The sequence below is a fragment of the Mytilus galloprovincialis genome, chromosome 4 (genome assembly GCF_965363235.1).
Source record: "Mytilus galloprovincialis chromosome 4, xbMytGall1.hap1.1, whole genome shotgun sequence".
Classification (NCBI taxonomy): Eukaryota; Metazoa; Mollusca; class Bivalvia; order Mytilida; family Mytilidae; genus Mytilus; species Mytilus galloprovincialis.
The window spans coordinates 45,692,919-45,713,613 of NC_134841.1; the positions used below are offsets into that span (position 1 = coordinate 45,692,919).

The 20,695-nt window shown below is 32.3% G+C and overlaps 2 protein-coding genes across 2 annotated transcripts; both read right to left on the reverse strand.

The window, feature by feature from the left end:
- Positions 1–3,825: 3,825 nt before the first annotated feature.
- LOC143071036 (uncharacterized) lies at positions 3,826–20,239 on the reverse strand. The gene is made up of 6 exons (XM_076245119.1): positions 19,850–20,239; positions 18,042–18,478; positions 13,225–13,534; positions 12,003–12,581; positions 5,438–5,848; positions 3,826–4,925 (listed from the first exon to the last, which is right to left on the reverse strand). Exons 1-6 carry the CDS (start codon positions 20,070–20,072, stop codon positions 4,276–4,278), a joined length of 2,610 nt encoding a protein of 869 aa, XP_076101234.1. The 5' UTR covers positions 20,073–20,239; the 3' UTR covers positions 3,826–4,275.
- Positions 7,647–11,235, reverse strand: LOC143072255 (TWiK family of potassium channels protein 18-like). Its single transcript, XM_076247112.1, has 2 exons — positions 10,492–11,235; positions 7,647–9,105 (listed from the first exon to the last, which is right to left on the reverse strand). Exons 1-2 carry the CDS (start codon positions 10,853–10,855, stop codon positions 8,450–8,452), a joined length of 1,020 nt encoding a protein of 339 aa, XP_076103227.1. The 5' UTR covers positions 10,856–11,235; the 3' UTR covers positions 7,647–8,449.
- Positions 20,240–20,695: the final 456 nt, after the last annotated feature.

The window sequence follows — 20,695 nt, forward strand, 5'->3', positions numbered from 1 at the left end:
ACAAAAACGTAAATTTATAATAATTATGCATTGAGTCATATTCTATGTTCTTGTCGTATTGCTGAATAAAGCTATTTGAGACAATGTTATGGAAGGTTATGATAGAGGTTATTTTGATAACTAAAGGTACATTTATTGACTATCTTAAGTCTCATATCTTAGCTTGCATCTAGAAATCGATAGTGAGGGTTTGTCTTTGTCGACAAAAATATTAATTTTCTGACTGTTTTTCTTTGCTTTCAAAAAGGTAAGTTAGTTTTAAACTTTAATAAAGAGTTTTAGCTCATCCAGGAACTTACCGAGCGATACGGAAGATCTGTTTTTAAAAAGAAAAATACGCATGTTTCTTGTGTTGTAACCAAAATCCTTCCTCATTGTCTCATTTACAACCTATCTACACATATTTGTATTAATCATAGCATCAACTGCTCGATCTTCCTTCTAGAGGACCTACGAATTCGTCTTTCAGTTATTTAAATCCCTTTTTCAATTGCTCATTTCCCACTCTATGCATCCTCTAAAACAAATTAGAAGAAAAAAAACCCATTTTTTTTTTTTTTAGTTTAGACAAAGATATCTGCACTTTTTTTACACATATCTATTCTATTTAAAAAATGCTTTTTTCTACATTTCTGATATAAGGTGTGTCAATTGCATGACATGATGAGGTTGATGTCTTTGGTCGAGGAATGGTGCAGTAAGGTCTTCGGTCGAATAAAAGAAACCCGAATTACAAGAAAAAAGTCAGTATCCTCAATGTAGCCATGACGTCATCCAGAATGCTACGTGATGATGCACACAATAGAAATGTCTGTTCTTGATAGTAATGGCTAATTGTTTAAGTATTCCAGCTATATGGAAGGCATTTTGTGACAAGATATATCTTTCTGGTTAATTTATTACGAAATTAAGTGCTGTGAAGAGCGAAGAGATATGTTGGAATGAAATCAATGTCGACATATGTACTTGGCTTACTTATACATTGCTTATACGTTTGATGTCGTGTGATGAAGTGATATTCATACTATGTGAACTTATCCTGTCTGATCTTGTGTTGTGGTTTGTTTATTTTGCCCCTTTGTGTGAATGTTAACACGTATAGGTTTTGGTATATGTACTTTTCTTAGTTTAGTGAGTTTTCGCGATCTCGAAAAACTATTATACACAAAAAGCATGATACAAGAAGGTTTTAAAAGTCTGTATTAAAAATAAACAAAGTATTACGCTAAATATTTAAAAACTTGGAAAATACTTTGTTTTAACAAGCATTCAATACCAACATATCCTAACATACATTTATACCAGGCTAACGATAATTATGATGAGTTTTTTTTTAACACTTGCACACCTTGATTTTCAGAATGACATGGAAGTCTTCATTCAAAACCATTTCTTATAAGTTCTATCTTTTAACTTTTTCGTTTATACTACCTAATTGAGATAAAACTGGAAACATGCACGAGATTATATTAGGTAAATATAACTTTAAACGCAGACTAGATAGTCCAAAAGCGACATTACGAAAAGAGTTCTCCAAAAAATTGTAGCATTGATTCAGTAGACTGACCAGTACGAGACTCGAAATAAATTTAAAAAAAAAACCTTAGCAAATACAAAAAGTACATATCTAAGAGTGTCTGCAGTTACAGAAAGCCAGTTTAAAGTCAATTAGAATTAGAATATATTTTCAAAAACTTAGGTAGGTCAAATCCAAAATGACACAAATAAAAAGAACCGTTAAAGAAATAGTTTTCTTGGAAAGAATTAACATGTTAGCCTGCATATATAATTTAAATGCTTATTCAATTTCTTGCAAATTTGATTTTTTCAGAAAACAATTATTTCATAATGGCGGCACAAACCACAGAATAATAAAAAAAGTTATATATTGGTGAAGTACAAATCATTAAGCATAATACTGATTATTACACATGATAAATGTTTTCTACTAAGCCGTCCAAAGTAGACATATTTATCAGTCTATAAAAGTCTTGTCATCAATGTGTAAAAAAAAAAACAACCGAAAATACATAGTAAAGACATCACAAGGCCATCGCTGACGAAATATGTCAGAACACATTTGTGGGTATTCTTGGATATTTCTTCCAAAATAGTTAATTACTATACTATATATATAAAAATATTAATTTTAAACAGTTAAAAAACCTTGTCAGGGATATTGTAAATTGAATATCGTCTTTTCATAAATCTACTATGTTAGTTTCAACTATCTGTATGAAAAGGACAATTTATAGCAGAAACATTGCATCATAAAACATGAATTTGGACGTTCAGAAATAGACGGTTAGTATTTATCTTTTCAATGTCCTGAAGTACTACAAGTAATTTAATTTCTGTACAACAAAATAAAAGTAATAGTACACAGGTGGGTAATAACCTATGGTTTTGTGCCATGTAAGCCAATCACAACGTTTTGGCGTAGAATTTATTACCCTTTAGACTATAGATATATGAATCGTAGGTGGCAAAATAATCCAAGATTCTTGAAAAACTGCGTGTGACAATTTACAGCTAAGATGGCAATAAAAAAAATAAGAATGTGGTGCGATTGTCGTTAAAACAGCTACCCACCCGAGTGCAAATGATCTCAACGTAAGCGACTATACATCTGCGCGAGACCTTCAACAACGAGCAAAATCCATACCCAATAGCATGAGTTATGACAAAACAATAAACGAAAAATAAAAGACATATAACCACCAACAACAATTAAAAACGAAAGGTCCCAGGACTTGCGACAGGCAAATACAAATGATTCGATACAAGACGTGCTGCAACATCACAAAAATATCATGTAAAAACGACTATACTCGTTAGAATGGTACTAAGCACAAAAGAATATATAATTATTTTATGATTACCACTGGAGAAAAAATCTATCCCCTTGCAGCACACTGTTATTCGTCGATTCAAACTAAATTAAAGAGGACATTTTGTTTGATTTAATTTTGTCTTTAATTATGATCGATGTAAAATGCATACATTTTTAATAAAGCATTACGCAAAAGCAATTCCAATAACTGTTCGATTATAAAAGCTGAGATAAAACAGAATGTGGTAAAAAATTCTTAACAGCAGTAATAATATAAATGAATAAAATATCCATCGAATTCTCAGAACTTATTGTCTAATGTTCTTTTACTTGTCTAAGGGAGTAACCATTATTAAACTTCAAAAAAGAGGTTATTTTGTTTTGTTTTTTATTTTTAGTTTTTCGACGCTATTGATAAAATATTATTTTCTTTTTGAAGTAAAATAGTCGTTTCTTTATTGTCTGTTCTTGTGTATTGTCAACAAAATATTCAGACCACGATACATTCTGATTACCTTTCGTCGGGTTCACTCGATTAAAAAAATAATGATCGGAAGCCAATTACATCGAAAAAAGTTTTAAACAGGAGGCATTTTGAAATAAACAATCAATAGTTATATATCATTGGAATTGTAACAATAGCCATAATTGACAGTGTGTTTTTGGATGGATGATCCACCAGCAGCGCTACAAAACGTTATACTTGATACATGTACCTGTGTGCCTTGTGAGTTAATTTAACTCATCAGGAAATGTCGGACACAGAAATGTGATCAAGCCACATGAAGATGATGTTTCTGAGCATCGTGCCAAACGTGCCTGAAAAGAAGGGTAATAAACCGTTTGAAGGTCTTTAGTATAAGATCATCTATACTCTGCACTCCTTCAATTTTACATAAATGTAGGGGTAAAAACCGTTTGTTCAAATATCATTAGTCTAAGTACAACCATACTCTGAATTTCATCAATTTTACATAAATAATATGCAAACAACTCGTAAACAGATTTAATAATGTTCATCAACTTGTATTACAAAGAGAAAATTAAATCGGAGACTGAATTAACATAATTTGTCATTTTATGTACAATTTTATGGCACAAAGAGTGTTTCATTTACATACAAAAGATCAGCTTTCAATTATATATACATATAGTGTAGTATTCATATGGCAATATATATATATATATATTTAGAGTATTGTTGTATTCAGTTTCTTCTCTAACTTTGGATGAATTTAATGTGTCAATCAATGGCCACAGCCACACTGTTTTGAATTTCATTCTATTTACATGTACTGATTTTACGTTATCACGGATCCCAGCTAGGTGCAAAGCAAAAAAAATATTGTGCGCACAAAATAACTTATTGTGCACACAACTTAAATATAATGTGCGCACAAAATAATGTATCTATTTCTATAATGACTTTTTGTCAGTTACAATTACAAACTTTGTCGTCTCCTACAACCATGGCATCCTTTTACGATCTTGGAACTGACTCTGTTCATTTGATGTGCAGCTATTTTTATGGAAACAATGTAAAACTCCATAAAGACATTAATACATACGGATACCAATGCTAAACCAACAAAAACGTAGATAGATGTCACTATAAAATATTTCGTATGCGCAGGTGTAATGTCACCAAAGCCAATCGTACTCACGGATATAAAAGTAAAATAAAAGGCATCTAAATAGCTCCAATCTTCCCAACGTGTGTACATCAATGCTCCGAGAAAAAGGTAAATGAATAAAATGATAACTGGCACAGCTAAAGGAAGCCTATTTTCTATTTCCTTTATTAATGTTTCATCCTTATCTTCCCAAACAATTTCTATGTCATTGTTTTCCTTTTCAGTATGTTCGGTGGAAAGGGCAATGTCATTTCGTTCCTTCTTAAAGGTTTCCCCATCAGCGGTTTGCACATTCTTGGCACAAGATCTTTTTACACCAAAATAGAAGAACTTAATGACTGTTGTTAACTTTTTACCAATTTCTGCTAAAACTCTGAAAGCAAGTGGAATTCCAAATATTGCATACAATATTGCAATTACTTTTCCAGCATCAGTCCTAGGGTAAATGTCACCATAGCCTGTAAATAAACCAGGTTTGATATGAAAATCATATTCTTCCCTTTCACGAAATATTTTCAAAAAATTAAATAGACTTGCATACAGATATGTTCATCCCTGGATTTCGACTACCTGTCTTTGAAATCAGTGCGAAAGATCGGCATTTATTTTGATGTGAGGTATGTATAGATACGCAGCAACGTTGGGTCGGAATGAATTTTTTAAAGGCTGAAATGTCTCGTTTAACACAAACTTCTCTGTGTGCCTCCAGATGCAGATTTATAAGGTTTTTCAGGGGCCAGGGCCCCATTTTGTGGAAAAAATTGGTAATTATATAGGGAATCACTGAAGCATGCATATGACTGGAGCAGACCCCTCTTAGGCAGTCAGTGGGCGCCCCTTACGAAAATTTCTGGATCCGCCCCTGGCCTTACCAAGAAACGATGAATTAAAACAAGTTTTACAGTTTCATAATCGTATTCTGATCTTTATACAGGTGTAATTACTCAATTGTTATGAAAATAATACTTACCTATTGCTGTATAAATAGTTCCACAGAAAAACAATGCTTTCCAGAAATCCCATCTTTTTCCATGAATTTTTTCGAAGTTATCAGCATCAAATTTATTCATCAGAGTAACAATTTCATCTCTTAAATTTTGAAACTCAGAACTATTCAAAGACACAGTTAAGTTCAAAAACAGTTGAACCATGTTCTTGTGCTTTGGTTCTTGTGCTAATAAAAGTTCGTCTTGATACGGTGTCTCTACGTAAACAAATATAACGGCTCCAGTGAAACTGTATACCATAAGCAAAATTATTAAACCAGTTAAAGATTTAAAACCGTTGTAAAATTGTCCTATTATATTTTTCGCATTCGAACGAAATCCTTTTGTCATTTTGCTCATTATTGACAGTATAACGTTAATACAGTATTCGGTATTTCAGTTTTTTTCTTTATATCGGTATCAACTAAAAATATACTTTGTCTCGTTTTATTTTGAGTATATCAAATGGTAATGTTCCAATAGTCGGCCACACAATGAATAGTGTTTTGTTCCTCTTTGCCATTTGCACAGAATTTACACGACTAAACGACCACATTAAGTGATGATTTTACACATTAATGGACTCTTTTGATATTGACATTAAATGTTTAATGACATCAAGGGAATCGTTTTATATGTGATGCAATCATCAGACAATTACAAATGCTACATCTCTTGGGTCAGTGAAAAAATAAAAATAAAAATGTCATCACACTATCCATACTTATTACTCCCCTTTGCTATTTCAAACAATTATGTAATCGATCAATTCAATGCGCTTTCGGATACTTGTATATATGCTTTTTAAGAATTGACAATGCACTTAAAATAAGTGCGTGCTATGCTAAGTAGGATTTAAAAAGATAACTTGTTGATTTATCAGATTCCATATTCTTAATTATGATCCAGGTATATTTTATTCATTTATCAAATGATTTAAATTTATCCATAATATATCCCAGTAAGTAAATTGATCTTTCGAATAATGATACATGTTGAGTGAAGTGCAAAACAATTCCATATGTGCACTTTATTTGAATCTACTTGACATGCATTACTATATCTGACTTACTGACCGAGCAAAGATTAGATAGCTCACTACCTCCTGACTTGGGACAAGCACAAACAGAATGTGACGGGGGTTAAACATGTTAGTGGTCGCCCAACAGTCCATATAATCCTGGGACAGTGGTACAACAAAACAATACCCAAACAACGCACATGATCAACAGTAACAAACAACAACCACTCAATTATAGGCTTCAGATAAAATGTTTCGAGGTAAAACATGGTTATTATCATACCTACGGAATTGGTTTTGATCAATATTAGATGATAGTAAATCTCCTTATTTTGTATCATTTCTGAAATTCATAATTTAGGCTATAAACGCAATTTAATATATCATGTCTTTGTGTTTGTTCTTCCTTAATTTTGTTGTGCATATATTGTCATGCGATTTCTTTTGATAAGTTTTTAACCCCTACATCCACATGACTCTAAAAAAGAACACCAAAACCAACTATTAAAATCAATAATTCGTTGGATATAAGTAATTACGAATTAACTAGAAAGGATGCTTCCGCGTTAAGGCGTAAACATATGTAATTTTTTACTGAAATATTGAAGAGAACATGCCTTTCTCTTCATAAACGAACAAATTCTTAGTTTCTTTGGAATATTTAATACTACTCAAAATGAAAAAGTTCAAATATGCTGTTCACACTGTAAATAGTTACAATACTTTTATTTATTATTATTATAATTAGAAGGAAACTAAGTTCAAGTGATGTTTGTTTCAATAATTATTCGGTGGTAAATACCGTATCAAACTGGATAAAGACTCAAATTCTATTATAAACACTATTCATAATTGCACATTCCAGCGTAATAAGTATTGTCTTACGTATTTGTGTCAAGGAAATGAATGTCACTCGTTATTTCTAAAAAAAAAAAAAATAATCTCTGTAGTTCCAAGCATGGTTATTAATCCCTGAACAATTTAGCGTTTAGTAGATTACTGCAATTATTATTAGTCTGGTTTTATACTTATCGTCAAATATACATTTTTGTGTTTTATCTCTATTGTAATAACACCAATTTTTTTCACAGATTACAACTGCTACGAAAGGTTAAACCCTTATAAAAACACTGACTATTGTTTTATGATTTGAGAAGTAATAAAACTCGACAAATTTCTCATATTTAAACAGTCAGATTAATAACATTTAGGAATAATTTTGGCAGCAATATATTCTAGGAAAATATTCACAAGAGATGACATTCTGCACGATTCCTGAAGTCATTGATTTACTCATTGACATTTTGCAAATATTCCTTCATACACAGTTAATGAGCTATACTTTCCACATTTTCCCACTCATTCTCTTACACTAGTAAATTTTGCACATATTTCCAAAGTCTGAGTCTGATTCATACATTGTTATTCTGCACATTTTTTTCACAAGTTGTTGTTCATACCAGATTTACAAACGTATATGAAATACGATTCGTTTTAAATAATACTTCTTCTTATTTTGTAAATTATTGGTCCATTTAAAGCCTTCTCCTTTCCATAGCACAAAATCCCTATAACGGCAGTGATATGAAAAAGCAACAACAGGTAAAGGAAGCTCAATTTATTTTCGCTTAATCGTCTGTGTAATAGCAATGTTCAGGTAAAAAATACGGGCCATTTTATTACGAAATGAAATACGGAATAAGAATGACAATTTGCCTATAATTAATATCAACTATCGCTCTGACCGACATTAAATATGTCCAATCTAGTTCACATTAAGAAAATATATGCAAAAAAACCCGTTATATGGAAGGTCTTAATTCATACACTTTGTCTTATGCTTCCACAACGACAACCTTTCTTTACGGTAGATTTTACGACAGATTAAAGGTCTAAATTCATACACTTTGCCTTCTGCTTCCACAACGACAACCTTTCTTTCCGGTAGATTTTATGACAGATTAAAGGTCTAAATTCATACACTTTGCCTTCTGCTTCCACAACGACAACCTTTCTTTACGGTAGATGTTACGACATCCACTTGATGAATTGCTAGTTTGATGGACATTATGTAAAAGTCAATTAAAACATTAATACACATTGATACCAATGCTAAACCTATAAAAACATAAATTGAAGACACTATAAAGAATTTTGTATGCGCTGGTGTAATGTCTCCAAAGCCAATAGTGCTTACAGATATAAAAACAAAGTAAAAAGCATCTAGAAAGCCCCAATCTTCCCACAACGTATACATTATGGCTCCAAGAAAAATGTAGATGATTAGAATAACTATTGGAACTGCTATTGGAAGTTTGTTTTCGATTTCTTGTTTTATTTTGTCTTCTTTATTTTCTTGTTCTATTTTTATCGCTTTATCGCTTTTGTCTATTTCTGATAGTTCGACGTTTTCAACGTTATCTGCTTGTTTATCTTGAACGGTGTATCTGTTGTTATTTCGACCATTGCATTTAAAACATTTTTTCACGAGTAAATAAAAAAAATTGAGTATTATCATCAACTTTTTTCCAAGCACAGCTAAAACTTTCATGGCGAGTGGAATTCCAAATACAGCATAAAATATAGCAGCAACTTTTCCAGCATCTGTTTTTGGATAGATGTTACCATAGCCTGAAATGATAGTTTATGGAAATAATTAATATAACAGAAAATAAAAGGCATTCTATTGTCATTATATTGATATAGATAATTTAAGATAAGATATATCTTTAGTACCGATTAAGGGCCCACAAGGGGCATATAGAGAATACAAGTATAAGGAAAACGAACATTCAATTTGATTAGCACAGATACATATAATTTACATATAAACATGTAATTGTTATGGATTGCCAGGTGAAGTAGTTAATAATTCATAATTATGCTAGCAAACAGAAAATCAATGCAAAAGAAATATGAAAGAAAATTCAATTAGATCCTAATGACATTTTCGGAAACTAATTTTAAAGCCATGCATGAGGTGTATGCCATTAACAAGATGCTTCAAATCATTTTTTTGTAATCCTGTTCCGGGCATTATTACATCAGTACTGACATTCCATCCGACACCAAGCCATGATCGATTTAAATTAAGATACAAATATGCTCCGCCGGTTTAAAATTGTCTCAACAGTTTTTTCCCGTTTGAATGGTTTTACACTAGTAATTTTTGGGGCCCTTTATAGCTTGCTGTTTGGTGTGCGCTTAGGCTTCGGGTTGAATTCCATACCTTGACCTATAATGGTTTACTTTTACAAATTGTTATTAGTACTTGGATGGAGAGTTCTGTCATTGGCACTCATACCACATCTTTCTATACATGTATTTATTAATTGAATAAATAATTGTTTCAGCAGCCATGTGTACTGATTACTTATATTTTGATTTATGGATACATGTTAAAATATAGAAAAACTCTTCGGAAGTATATCATTTACATTAAAAATCTCACTCAAAATGTTTCAACAACTTTAAATTTTGCCTGTACTGTCTCAGATCATTTACAAGGCTCTTTAATTTTAAAACTGGCAGAACAAAATTTACAGAAATGTTTGTGTAAAATTTCATTTGAACTTAGCATATTTGATGTATATACATTATATATGTGGGGCTGGAGAGGTCAAACAATTGTGCTTCCGCAGGCTTCAAATCTTCATATACAATCCAATATTGGTCTCGAAAAGATTTTGAAAATTATAAGAAACAAATGAAATAAGCATTTCCTTAGTATATTAATACATTTATGTATTGTACCAAATACACACAATCATTTATTATACCTTCATATATAACAAAAACATGTTGCCATCTGTTGTAGTTATAAAAATAAGAGTTGCACAGATGTCGCTTATACTAGTTGACCTGAATTTGAAATTTCATTCAAACATTTATTGCATATGTGGAAACAAGATTGTAAACGGTGTAGTAATTATTCATCGGTACACTTGATATCTTTCCTGTGGGCGGTTGAGTTGACAAGACATTTTACAACTTATGTACTAAAAATGTTACACATACCTATTGTTGTGTAGATAGTTGCACAGAAAAACAAAGCTTTCCAGAAATTCCACGTGCTCTCAGATTTCCCCTCTATATTTTCAAAGCCATACTGATTTATCAGATCGAAGGTTTTATTTCTTAGTATTTCAAACTCAGAGTTGCTTAACGCCACTGTTACGTTTGTTAAGAGTAGAATAAGTTCCTTGTGCTCTGGTTCTTTGATTACCATTTTCTTTTCATACGGCGCTTCTAGTTCAACAAATATTACAGCTCCAATCATATTGTAAAGCACCAACAAAATTATCAAACCAGTCAAAGATTTCAAACCTTTGTAAAGTTTTCGTAGTATGGCAGTAACTTGTGAACAAAATCCTTCAGCCATAGTACCTCGCTTATTCCAAGTCTACCGGGATATCCGTGGAAAGGAAATGATACAGTTTCAATCCGTTTTATCACAAAAGGAATGCTGTTGTCTCTTTATAAGTCTTTTGTGGAAAAGAAATATGACATATTTTTACACACACTTTCCTTTACATTCACATCGGATTATTGTAAAATAACAAGCATACGGTTGATTTCACATATGTTATGTATATTGAAATAAAATGTGTAAAGACCGATGGGATATTTAATATACCTTTTCTATGTATAGACATTAATAATTCCTATAGATTCAAGTATCGTGACGACTTCAATAAGAAGATCATAATACAAAACATCTATAATTACGCAATTATATTATGCTAAAATCAATTTCTATGTTGGAGACGCTAAATACGTGCTAAATATGGTGATCATGAATATTATACTAGTCAGATGAAGCGTCGGCGTTTTGACAATATGGAATCAAAAAGTAACATGTTGCTCCATCAACTTTTATTTTAGCAGTTCGGCAAGACTGAACAACAAACTCCAAATTAAATGTAATGCAACATATAACATAAATATATATAAGCACATGTAATTAAAGGATTAAAAAATTAACAGATGCCATGCAAATAGAAATTACAATAGATTCAAAGAGTAGAATTAGTGTCCGACACGTATTTGTAAATAAAATTAATTATTATTGTAAAAAAATGCCACAGAGAATAATCAATTAAAAGAAACAGCTAAATGCAATTCAGTCCTTTGTCCAAGATTATGACACTTTATCTGCGTAAAACACTTGGAAACTAATTTCACATTCCACAGTACAAATTTAGTCTGGTCATAATAGTGTTATAAGTTAAGGATTATACAAATCCTTGCATAAAGCTATTCATACAATAGAGAGAACATAAAAGTTTTTCGATTTTGCAGAAAATAATCAAACGCATAGTGATTCATATCTTTTATTTTTATCTGTATAGTACATAATAGCAGCTTTAAATACAGCAAATTGAATCAAGTTTCGAGTGAAAGAAATTTTGGAATAACTCATAAACAATAGTATAATGCTGCAAGTACAAATGTAATATACTCCATACCTAATAGAATACACAGAACATCTGAACGTACAAAAGGAAGTCTTTATATTCACTCAGTTTACAAAATTTCAGTACTTTCAGTATTTTCATTTCTTTCCGTGTGAGGTCGCATATTACCGTACTGAATTGCAGCATTAACGCACATTGATACCAGTATCAAGCCTATAGGTAAATAAATACACGAGCCGATGTTATATTTATCGTCTGGTGGTATTATGTCGCCAAACCCAATGGTACTTAGCGATATAAACACCAAATAAACAGCATCCATGTAGGTCACGTGTTCCGAAGAGGAATATATAGCTCCTCCTATCAAAATGTAAACAAATAAAATGGCTACCGATGCCAAAAAGGGGATTATGGAACAATGATTGTCTGTCTGTTCTATCCTTATATTTGAACCAGTTTGAATACTTTCGGCATCAATATTTAAATTGATGTTGTCCCCTTTTTGTGTGACATGTCCGAGATGGGGTAGCTGCAATTGATTTCGTACCGTAAGATATATGAAACTGACAAAGGCGGCAAGTCTTTTACCAATGCCAGCTATGACAACCATAGTAAGTGGTATTCCTACTGATGAATAAACCATAACAAAAATCTTTCCACCAGCTGTAGTTGGAGTAATATGGCCATATCCTACAATGGAATATGTATTTTTTGTTTAAATGAAATTCAGTGTATGTAATGAATAACGAAAACAATAATTATAATTTCTTTTCTATCAAAAAGTAAAATAACATTAATACCGAACTTCGAGGGAAATTTTAAGCGGAAAGTCCTTTAGCAAAAGGCAAAATCAAAAGCCCAAACACATCAAACGAATTGATAACAATTGTAATATTCCTGACTTGGAACAGACATTTTCTTATGTAGAAATTGGTGGATTAAACCTGGTTTTGTAACTAGCTAAACCTCTCACTTGTATGACAGTCGCATGAAATTCTATTATATTGACAACGATGTGCGGACAAATCAAACAGACATTCTGATAGATAAAAATTGTCAAAATTTCATTAAATAGACAATTATTCCTATGACAAAAACTTTATAATATTTTGTACCTCTTAGCTTGAACATTTATTATTTACCACAACTGTTAAAATGAATGAAAATTAGCACGTTAGAAATATATCAATGACAGCATTCGGTAAATAAATGGATTCATAGATTGTTGATTGATTTTCGCCCAGTGGCAAATATCACATGTATATTCGAGACAAACACAAATTTGAAACAAGCAACCTACATATACTAACCACAAAAATGAAAATAGACATACCTATCGTTGTAAGTGTTGTGACAATGAAGAATAGAGATTCCCAGTAGTGCCAGGGATTAGTATCCTCATAATCATACTGATTTGGAAACTCATTTCCAGAGTTATTATTACTACTCGGCGAACTGTACACTTCTAAATCTCCATAGTTTGGGTAATCTTCATATGGATCTCCAATACGTAGATAAATAGCTGCACCGATGAGAATATATACACACAATGTAAAGACAACAAAAGGAAACGACTTGGCGATATGGAGAACTCTTTTTTGATTTAGCTTGAACTCACACGCCATGTTTAAATCCCTTTTTTTCTATGACCGATCTACGTGTTATATATTTTTGACCCAAATGAGTGACTATAATAGCTTTCATAAATGTCATATTCTATAAAATCACAGTTTAAGTAAATAATGACTATTAACAAGAGAATATATCACCGACGATTTGACAAAATTGACTTAAATAACTCTAGAATCTAGACATATTATCATAATTTGATCTCGGATTTAATGATGTTGTTTTTCTGTGTTTCTTCCATACATGAACGTACTGCATAACATGCACATGTTGTTCATGATTTGAAATAAAACTTTAAAAAACATGTAGAATCTACGAATTCTTTTTCCAATTTTTTTCTTTACATCTCTCACGTCCAAGTTGACATTTCGCAGTTTGAAGTTGAATTTCTCTGTTTCGAGTTGAAATTTCTCTGATCTCCGTTGACATTTCTCAACCACAAATTGACATATCTCACACACAAATTGACGTTACTCAGTTCCTAGTTGAAATTTCTCAGTTCCAAGATGACATTTCTCAGTTCCAAATGCAAGATTAAATTTCTCTACTGGTACTGTAAAATGTCACATCTAGCAGCATTGCAATATCAACTTGAAAGATAGAACCTTGAAATTTGAAACGAGGATCTTAACAAGATAATGATCTTAACGGTTATTCCTAAAATGTAGATAAGTTTTTTTTTTTTTTTATTTCATCTTATAATTGAATCTTTGTGTGTGGTTCTCCCTAAACGACTTTGGAAAGAATGTCACACTTTAACGTGACCGGTAAAATAGTGTAAAATTTCTTGCCAATCTTTTTAGAAGGAAATATATATTTTGACGCTATATATAAGTCACAAACTATAGCAATTCATACTTAAACGTTTTTTTATTTTTTTATTTTTTATTGTTTAACACATCTTAGGGAGTCAGATTTTTACATTCCTCGGTGTGTTTTACGACAAAAAGCCTAATTATATGTATTATCTATGAAACTGATCTATAACATAAATATCCACATATATAAGACCAAAGCACAAGGATGTAAACAACAACAGGTCACTCATTGTGCGGCATTCACATACCATACATTATGTTCCAAAAGTAGCTGATTCCGACTTAACGAAGAGTTAGGGATGTATAAATACCCTGCTACGTCTGGTCTGTGTTGTTTATTCGATGTTTTTCTGCTTTTATCGATCTGATAAGTGTATCCCTTTTCAACTTACTTCTATTGTTTGTTCTTATGTTGTACTGTAACACAACTGTACCAGATAAGGGGAGGGTTGAGCACTCACAAACATGTATAACTCTGGCAATTTTGTATGTACAAATGTTACAGTCCCAAGTCAGGAGCCTGTAGTTCAGGGATTGTCGTTAGTTCTTGTCTGTCATATTTGTTTATCGTATTTTGTTTGTTATGAATAAGACCATTATTTTTCTCAGTTGAATTGTTTTATATTTTTTCATATTGGGGGGCCTTTTAAAGTCGACTATATGTATTAGATATGGGTTTTTACATTTAAGCTTTGGTCTTGTTTTTGCTCGTATCTTGACAAATTTCTCGAAATTAATAATGAAGTTCGGGTTAGAACAAAACTTTACGACACAAGAGATGATTTCAGCTTTCCAATTATAAACTTTCTATTTCTACGATGACGACTGAAATGTTCCGACTATCGTAAACTGAAATACCACCCTCATTTCATCGAATGTAAAGTAACAAATTGAATGCCGTATTTTAACCTATAGTTTTTTACTTTTTATACGTTTTGACTTGAATGGAGAGTAGTCACATTAGCACCCATACCTCATCTTCATATTTATATTATACAAGAGGGACGAAAGATACCAAAGGGACAGTCAAACTCATAAATCTAAAACAAACTGACAACGCCATGGCTAAAAATGAAAAAGACAAACAGAAAAACAATAGTACACATGACACAACATAGAAAACTAAAGAATAAACAACACGAACCCCACCAAAAACTAGGGGTGATCTCAGGTGCTCCGGAAGGGTAAGCAGATCCTGCTCCACATGTGGCACCCGTCGTGTTGCTTATGTGATTACAAATCCGGTAAATAGTCTAATTCAGTAGGTCACATTCATGAAAGGGAAGGGGATTGTAGTTACGACGTAAGGAACATATTCGATATCATTTGTGAAACGGTTATTCCATAACGGTCAACCAACTCGTGATGGCGTCCGTAAAATTTACGAAGGGATGATTTCAACTTCACCATTTGGAACTCTTGGTTTAATAGCTTCCTTGTGAGCAGTAACCCTCTATCAAGAAAATCATGATAGGAAATGCAAGCACGGGAATATCGTATCAATTGGGAGATATATACCCCGTATGCAGGTGCTGCTGGAATGTTGCTACTTAGAAATGGAAAGTTCACAATTGGAAAGCTGAAATCATCTCTTTTGTCGTAAAGTTTTGTTTTCAACCGACCCTCATTGTCAATTTCTAGATGTAAGTCAAGATATGAAGCCGACTTAACTGTATCTGTAGTATCCTTTATCTCCAATTCGATGGGATAGATGCGTTCCACATAGTCACCAAATTTTGAATTGTTTATTGAAAGAACGTCATCTATATAGCGGAAAGTAGAGTTAAAGGATATTGCTAACTTCTTATCTTTCTTCCTAAGAAGTTCCTGCATGAAGTCAGCCTCATAATAATAAAGAAACAAGTCGGGAAGTAGAGGGTCACAGTTTGTTCCCATTGGGATGCCGACAGTCTGTTGAAAAACACGTCCTCCGAACGTTACAAATATGTTGTCAATCAAGAAATCAAGCATCTTGATAATATCGGTTTCAGAGAATTTTTTGTTTGAATCAGAGTGATTCTCAATCTAATTAAAAACCGATCTCTCATCGCTCCTGTTTCTGATATGTCGCGTGGGAGATCTAACGAAACCGGCTTTGAGGTCACATGTGAGTGAACTAAAAGTCATGAATTTATAAAGATATGCAAATGAGTTGGCGACCTATTAATAAGCCAATCAAAAAAGTTTATGAATTGTTATGAATGACGATTTCGTCGTAAATAAAATGAGTTACATCCCTTTGCCTTACGTTAAACTTCCAAGATCGTGGAAGACTCAATTTCATTGGTCGAAAAAGACACACCTACGAGGTCACTCACATGTGACCTCAAAGCGGGTTTCGTTAGATCTCCCACGCGACATATCAGAAACAGGAGCGATGAGAGATCGGTTTTTAATTAGATTGAGTGATTCTTTACAAAGTATGATTTATCCCTTCCTAAGACAAGATACTTGTATCTACGTTGGCCATTCTTTTTTATGAAGCAAAGTAATACCAACTCTTTCAATTTGTCTTTTAGTTGGGAATGTGGAATACTTGTGTAAAGAGTAGAAAAGTCAAATGTTTTAATACTGTTACAAGATGAAAGAGAGTTAGATTGTATGTACTCTAAAAGATCTTTGGAATTTTTAAGTATCCACATCTGATTCACACCACCTCTAGAATAGGCAGTTTCACAATAACTTTGAAGCCCGTCTTTGATTGCTGATAAAATAGATGTTAATAATTTAGAAAGAGGTTTCGTGGAGCACTTGGAAGACCCAGCAATATACCGTTGTTTGTAAGGACACTTATGTAGTTTAGGTATCCAATACAGTGATGGAACCGGGTTTGTATTTACATGAGCGACTCGACGGATACTACTTGTGGAGCAGGATCTGCATACCCTTCCGGAAGAGACCAGTCTTAGTTTTGTTTAAAATGGCTCATGTTGCATTTGATTTAGTTCTCAATATTATTCTCTGTACTTCTTAATCTATAATGTATGTGCTGTTTCTACCGCTAACAAATTTATCCTTTCTTTGTCCTGAAATACAGGTGTGTATATTTTAAATTTTCATGTTCGTTCAAGCTTTAGAATTAGAAAATTTCATGGTCGATGGTTCACGAAGTTTGGTGTTGTCCTAGGATTAGGTAAGAGTCCTTTACATAACCGCCATTGCATGATGGCTGTCTACCTTCTTAATATTATGTGTTAACGTATTCAATAGAAGTAACATTATACGGTTGTGACATATGGAACAGGATCTGCCCAGCCTTCCGAAGCACCTGCGATCATTCCCGTTTCTGGTTACCATTTTTTTAGTTTTGTTTTGTGTGACATTCACCACTTTTTTTTACGTCAATACAATTTCTTTATCTCTTTCCGTCAGATTGCCTTTTTCCCAGATATTACTATGACTGTAATTCGGTACAGGTCAGTAATAAAAGTTGGAATATATGATATGTGAAAGATGTTTTGATTTATTCGGTCAGCATCAGTATCGTTCTCTTTTTGGGGTTTATTCGTAGAATACACATACTTTTAATTGATATAAAACATATTTTAATTTTGATACTGCTCAACATTTGCATTATTTTCTTTTCGTTCTGAAGGTTCAGTTTGAGATTTCACATTATTGTATTGGAGTGCCGCATAAACACACATCGACAATATTGTCAATCCAATAAGAATATAGATAACCGATCCAATATAATGTGTACTATCAGATGGTAGAGTTGCACGAGCACCAATGGTACTAAGTAATAAAAATACCATACATTTGTATATACAGAATCAATGTAACTCACGTTGGTCAAAGATGAATAGATTACGCTTCCCATAAGAATGTAAACTATTAAAATCGCCATAGATATTATAAGAGGGATAATGGATTCCTCATAATCTTTCAATACTGTATTTTCATATGTTTCGGTTTCCAATAACATATTCATTTTGTCACCTTTTGGTAAACTGCGTCTTTGTCGTGTGATTCGCTCCTGGCATCGATTCCGCATAAGGAGACACACACGTGTGACAAAGGCGGATAGTCTTTTACCAATGTCGGTAATGATTATAGCAGTTAGTGGTATGCCTATTGCTGAATAGGTCATAACAAATACTTTTCCATGTACAGTATGAGGAGTTATATGACCATATCCTAAAATTAAAAATAATAATATTTTATTTACAATCTTCTTCGGTATATGAAATGTTCATGACAAAGACAACTGTTTGATTTAAACAATCTCAAAATAGTGTGGATTGAACTGATACATGTCTAATAATATGATTGGTTAAAAGCAACCGCGTTAAGACCGTGTATATATCATACGTTGTTAGTAGGCGCGTGGTTTATTTCAATATACGGTTAGTAGGGGTGTTACGTTACGTCCCTTTGTAAAAACAACACAGTGTTGCCAGATGAAAATCTGAAAGGTTTCATCAGACGAATATATTGAGTGATGATGAAAGATTGAAATATAAGATTCATATAACACATTAAAAACTTACAAGTTGTTTTTGTTGACATTTTTTTTTACAGACCAATGTATAAGTAAAGTAGGTCCTTTAATATTGAAAACTTGATTACTTTGATAAGCCACGTAGACTCAATATCACATGGTTAGATAGTCGGTAAGAGAAATTCGTAACATAGCATTTATTTAGTGCCATTCTGACCCTCCAAATATCGAAACATAATTAATGACACATTTATTCACAAATGCTCAACAGAAGCTTTCATTATTGATTGATATTGTATTCCCAATGTATTGTAGTGTACTAAGTATATGGAAAGGAAACGAGCGCTGTACGGAGATTGGTTCTGATTCTGAAACTGGTGAAGATGCCGAAACGAAAGACAGTTACCGACGACTGGTCTCCTGCCTATAAAACATAAACCAACTGGCGGGACAAACTCACAGACTGATCATCAATGTAATCAATATGTAATCACTTGCATGAAATTGAACTTTTAAAATTGTACTGCTCAACTTGATTATTGGGCGTCATAATTGACAATAAAAAACTTTGTATTTGTATTTGTATTTGGTAGAGCGAATACAATTAAACGACGACTTTCACTCCTCCCTCCAGACTCCATTAAACTTTCTGGCTTGTAAAATATACAGGAAGTAAATAATAGAAATCAAGGTCATTATTTGTTATTAATGAGATTCAATAATAACATTTGACTCGAATTTAAATGATTGTAAATTTTTCGAATTGTCCATGATGATTGCTCTATTTTTCACGAGATTATTTCAAATCGTTGCTTAATGACTACATAAATGTCGATCGGTTCTTTTTATGGTGGTTCTTATTATGATTGATTGATAATGGCATTACAACGCATCAGCGTGAAAAGGCTATAGCACATAGCTATTTCATGTATTTTAACATCATGTATATTAAATTGAAATATATTGCATATATATATACATACTTTATAATGGTTTACTTTTTAAATTGTTATTTGTATGGAGAGTTGTCTCATTGGCACTCACACCACATCTTCCTATATCTATACCTATTGTTGTTATCATTGCAACAAAGAAGAAAAGCGTTTCCCAGTAATTCAACGTATTATCGTTCTCACATTGATTTTCGTTGCTATCTCTTTTATGATCTTCAATGTTCATGTACACAGCAGCACTGGCGAAAGTATACATACATAGTATAAAGACAATACATGGTGGTGACTTGGTGATACTCAGAAGTCGTTTTATATATACGCTGACCTCACACTTCATGGTAAAAATACTAGGATCCTTTCAAATATTTCCAAAATAAATTGGATGAATCTGTAATGACCGCTGACACAGTTTGAATAAATTTCCGATAGACACACATAAATAATCCGAGTCTACGTGATAGTCAACTATATCTTAGTACATAGTGGACAAAACTGATTAAAGAACTGGTTGAATAAAAGAGTCGTAAAACAAATTAAACCCACCATTAACTTTAGATCAGCAGTCTGGAAAAATAATAGATTTAATAAATTTAAATTACAACTTTAGCTTATAAAGGAAATACCTTTGTTCTATTTATAGTTTCAACTATAAAAGCGGAACGTTTTAAAAGGTAGAAAAACATTATTATCACATTTTATACTGTTTGCATACTAACAACGAAAAAAATGAGTTCAATTGTTATCGGTCCTGGTAACAGTCACGGGACCTGTGAAAATAAAACTAAGACAGTAGATAAAAGATAAAGAAATGTCTATACAAGTACCATTAATTTGATCAAAATGGACACTTAAAAGAGCTTAAACTTGATTTTAAAGCATATTTAGATTTTTAACAGATATATAAAAATCGACAAGGATAATTATATATAAATGATAAAAACCATAAAGTGTTGTATTCGT

Bases quoted from the DNA above. Each gene is read 5' to 3' on its own strand.
- LOC143072255 (XM_076247112.1), bottom strand. From the start codon at position 10,855: ATGGCTGAAGGATTTTGTTCACAAGTTACTGCCATACTACGAAAACTT. The intron at 9,106-10,491 runs GTATGTGTAACA...CTATCATTTCAG, and splicing joins AACTATCTACACAACAATAG to GCTATGGTAACATCTATCCA.
- LOC143071036 (XM_076245119.1), bottom strand. From the start codon at position 20,072: ATGAAGTGTGAGGTCAGCGTATATATAAAACGACTTCTGAGTATCACC. The intron at 13,535-18,041 runs GTACACATTATA...GATCGGTCATAG, and splicing joins TGCAACTCTACCATCTGATA to AAAAAAAGGGATTTAAACAT. The intron at 4,926-5,437 runs GTAAGTATTATT...GTTTATTTACAG, and splicing joins AACTATTTATACAGCAATAG to GCTATGGTGACATTTACCCT.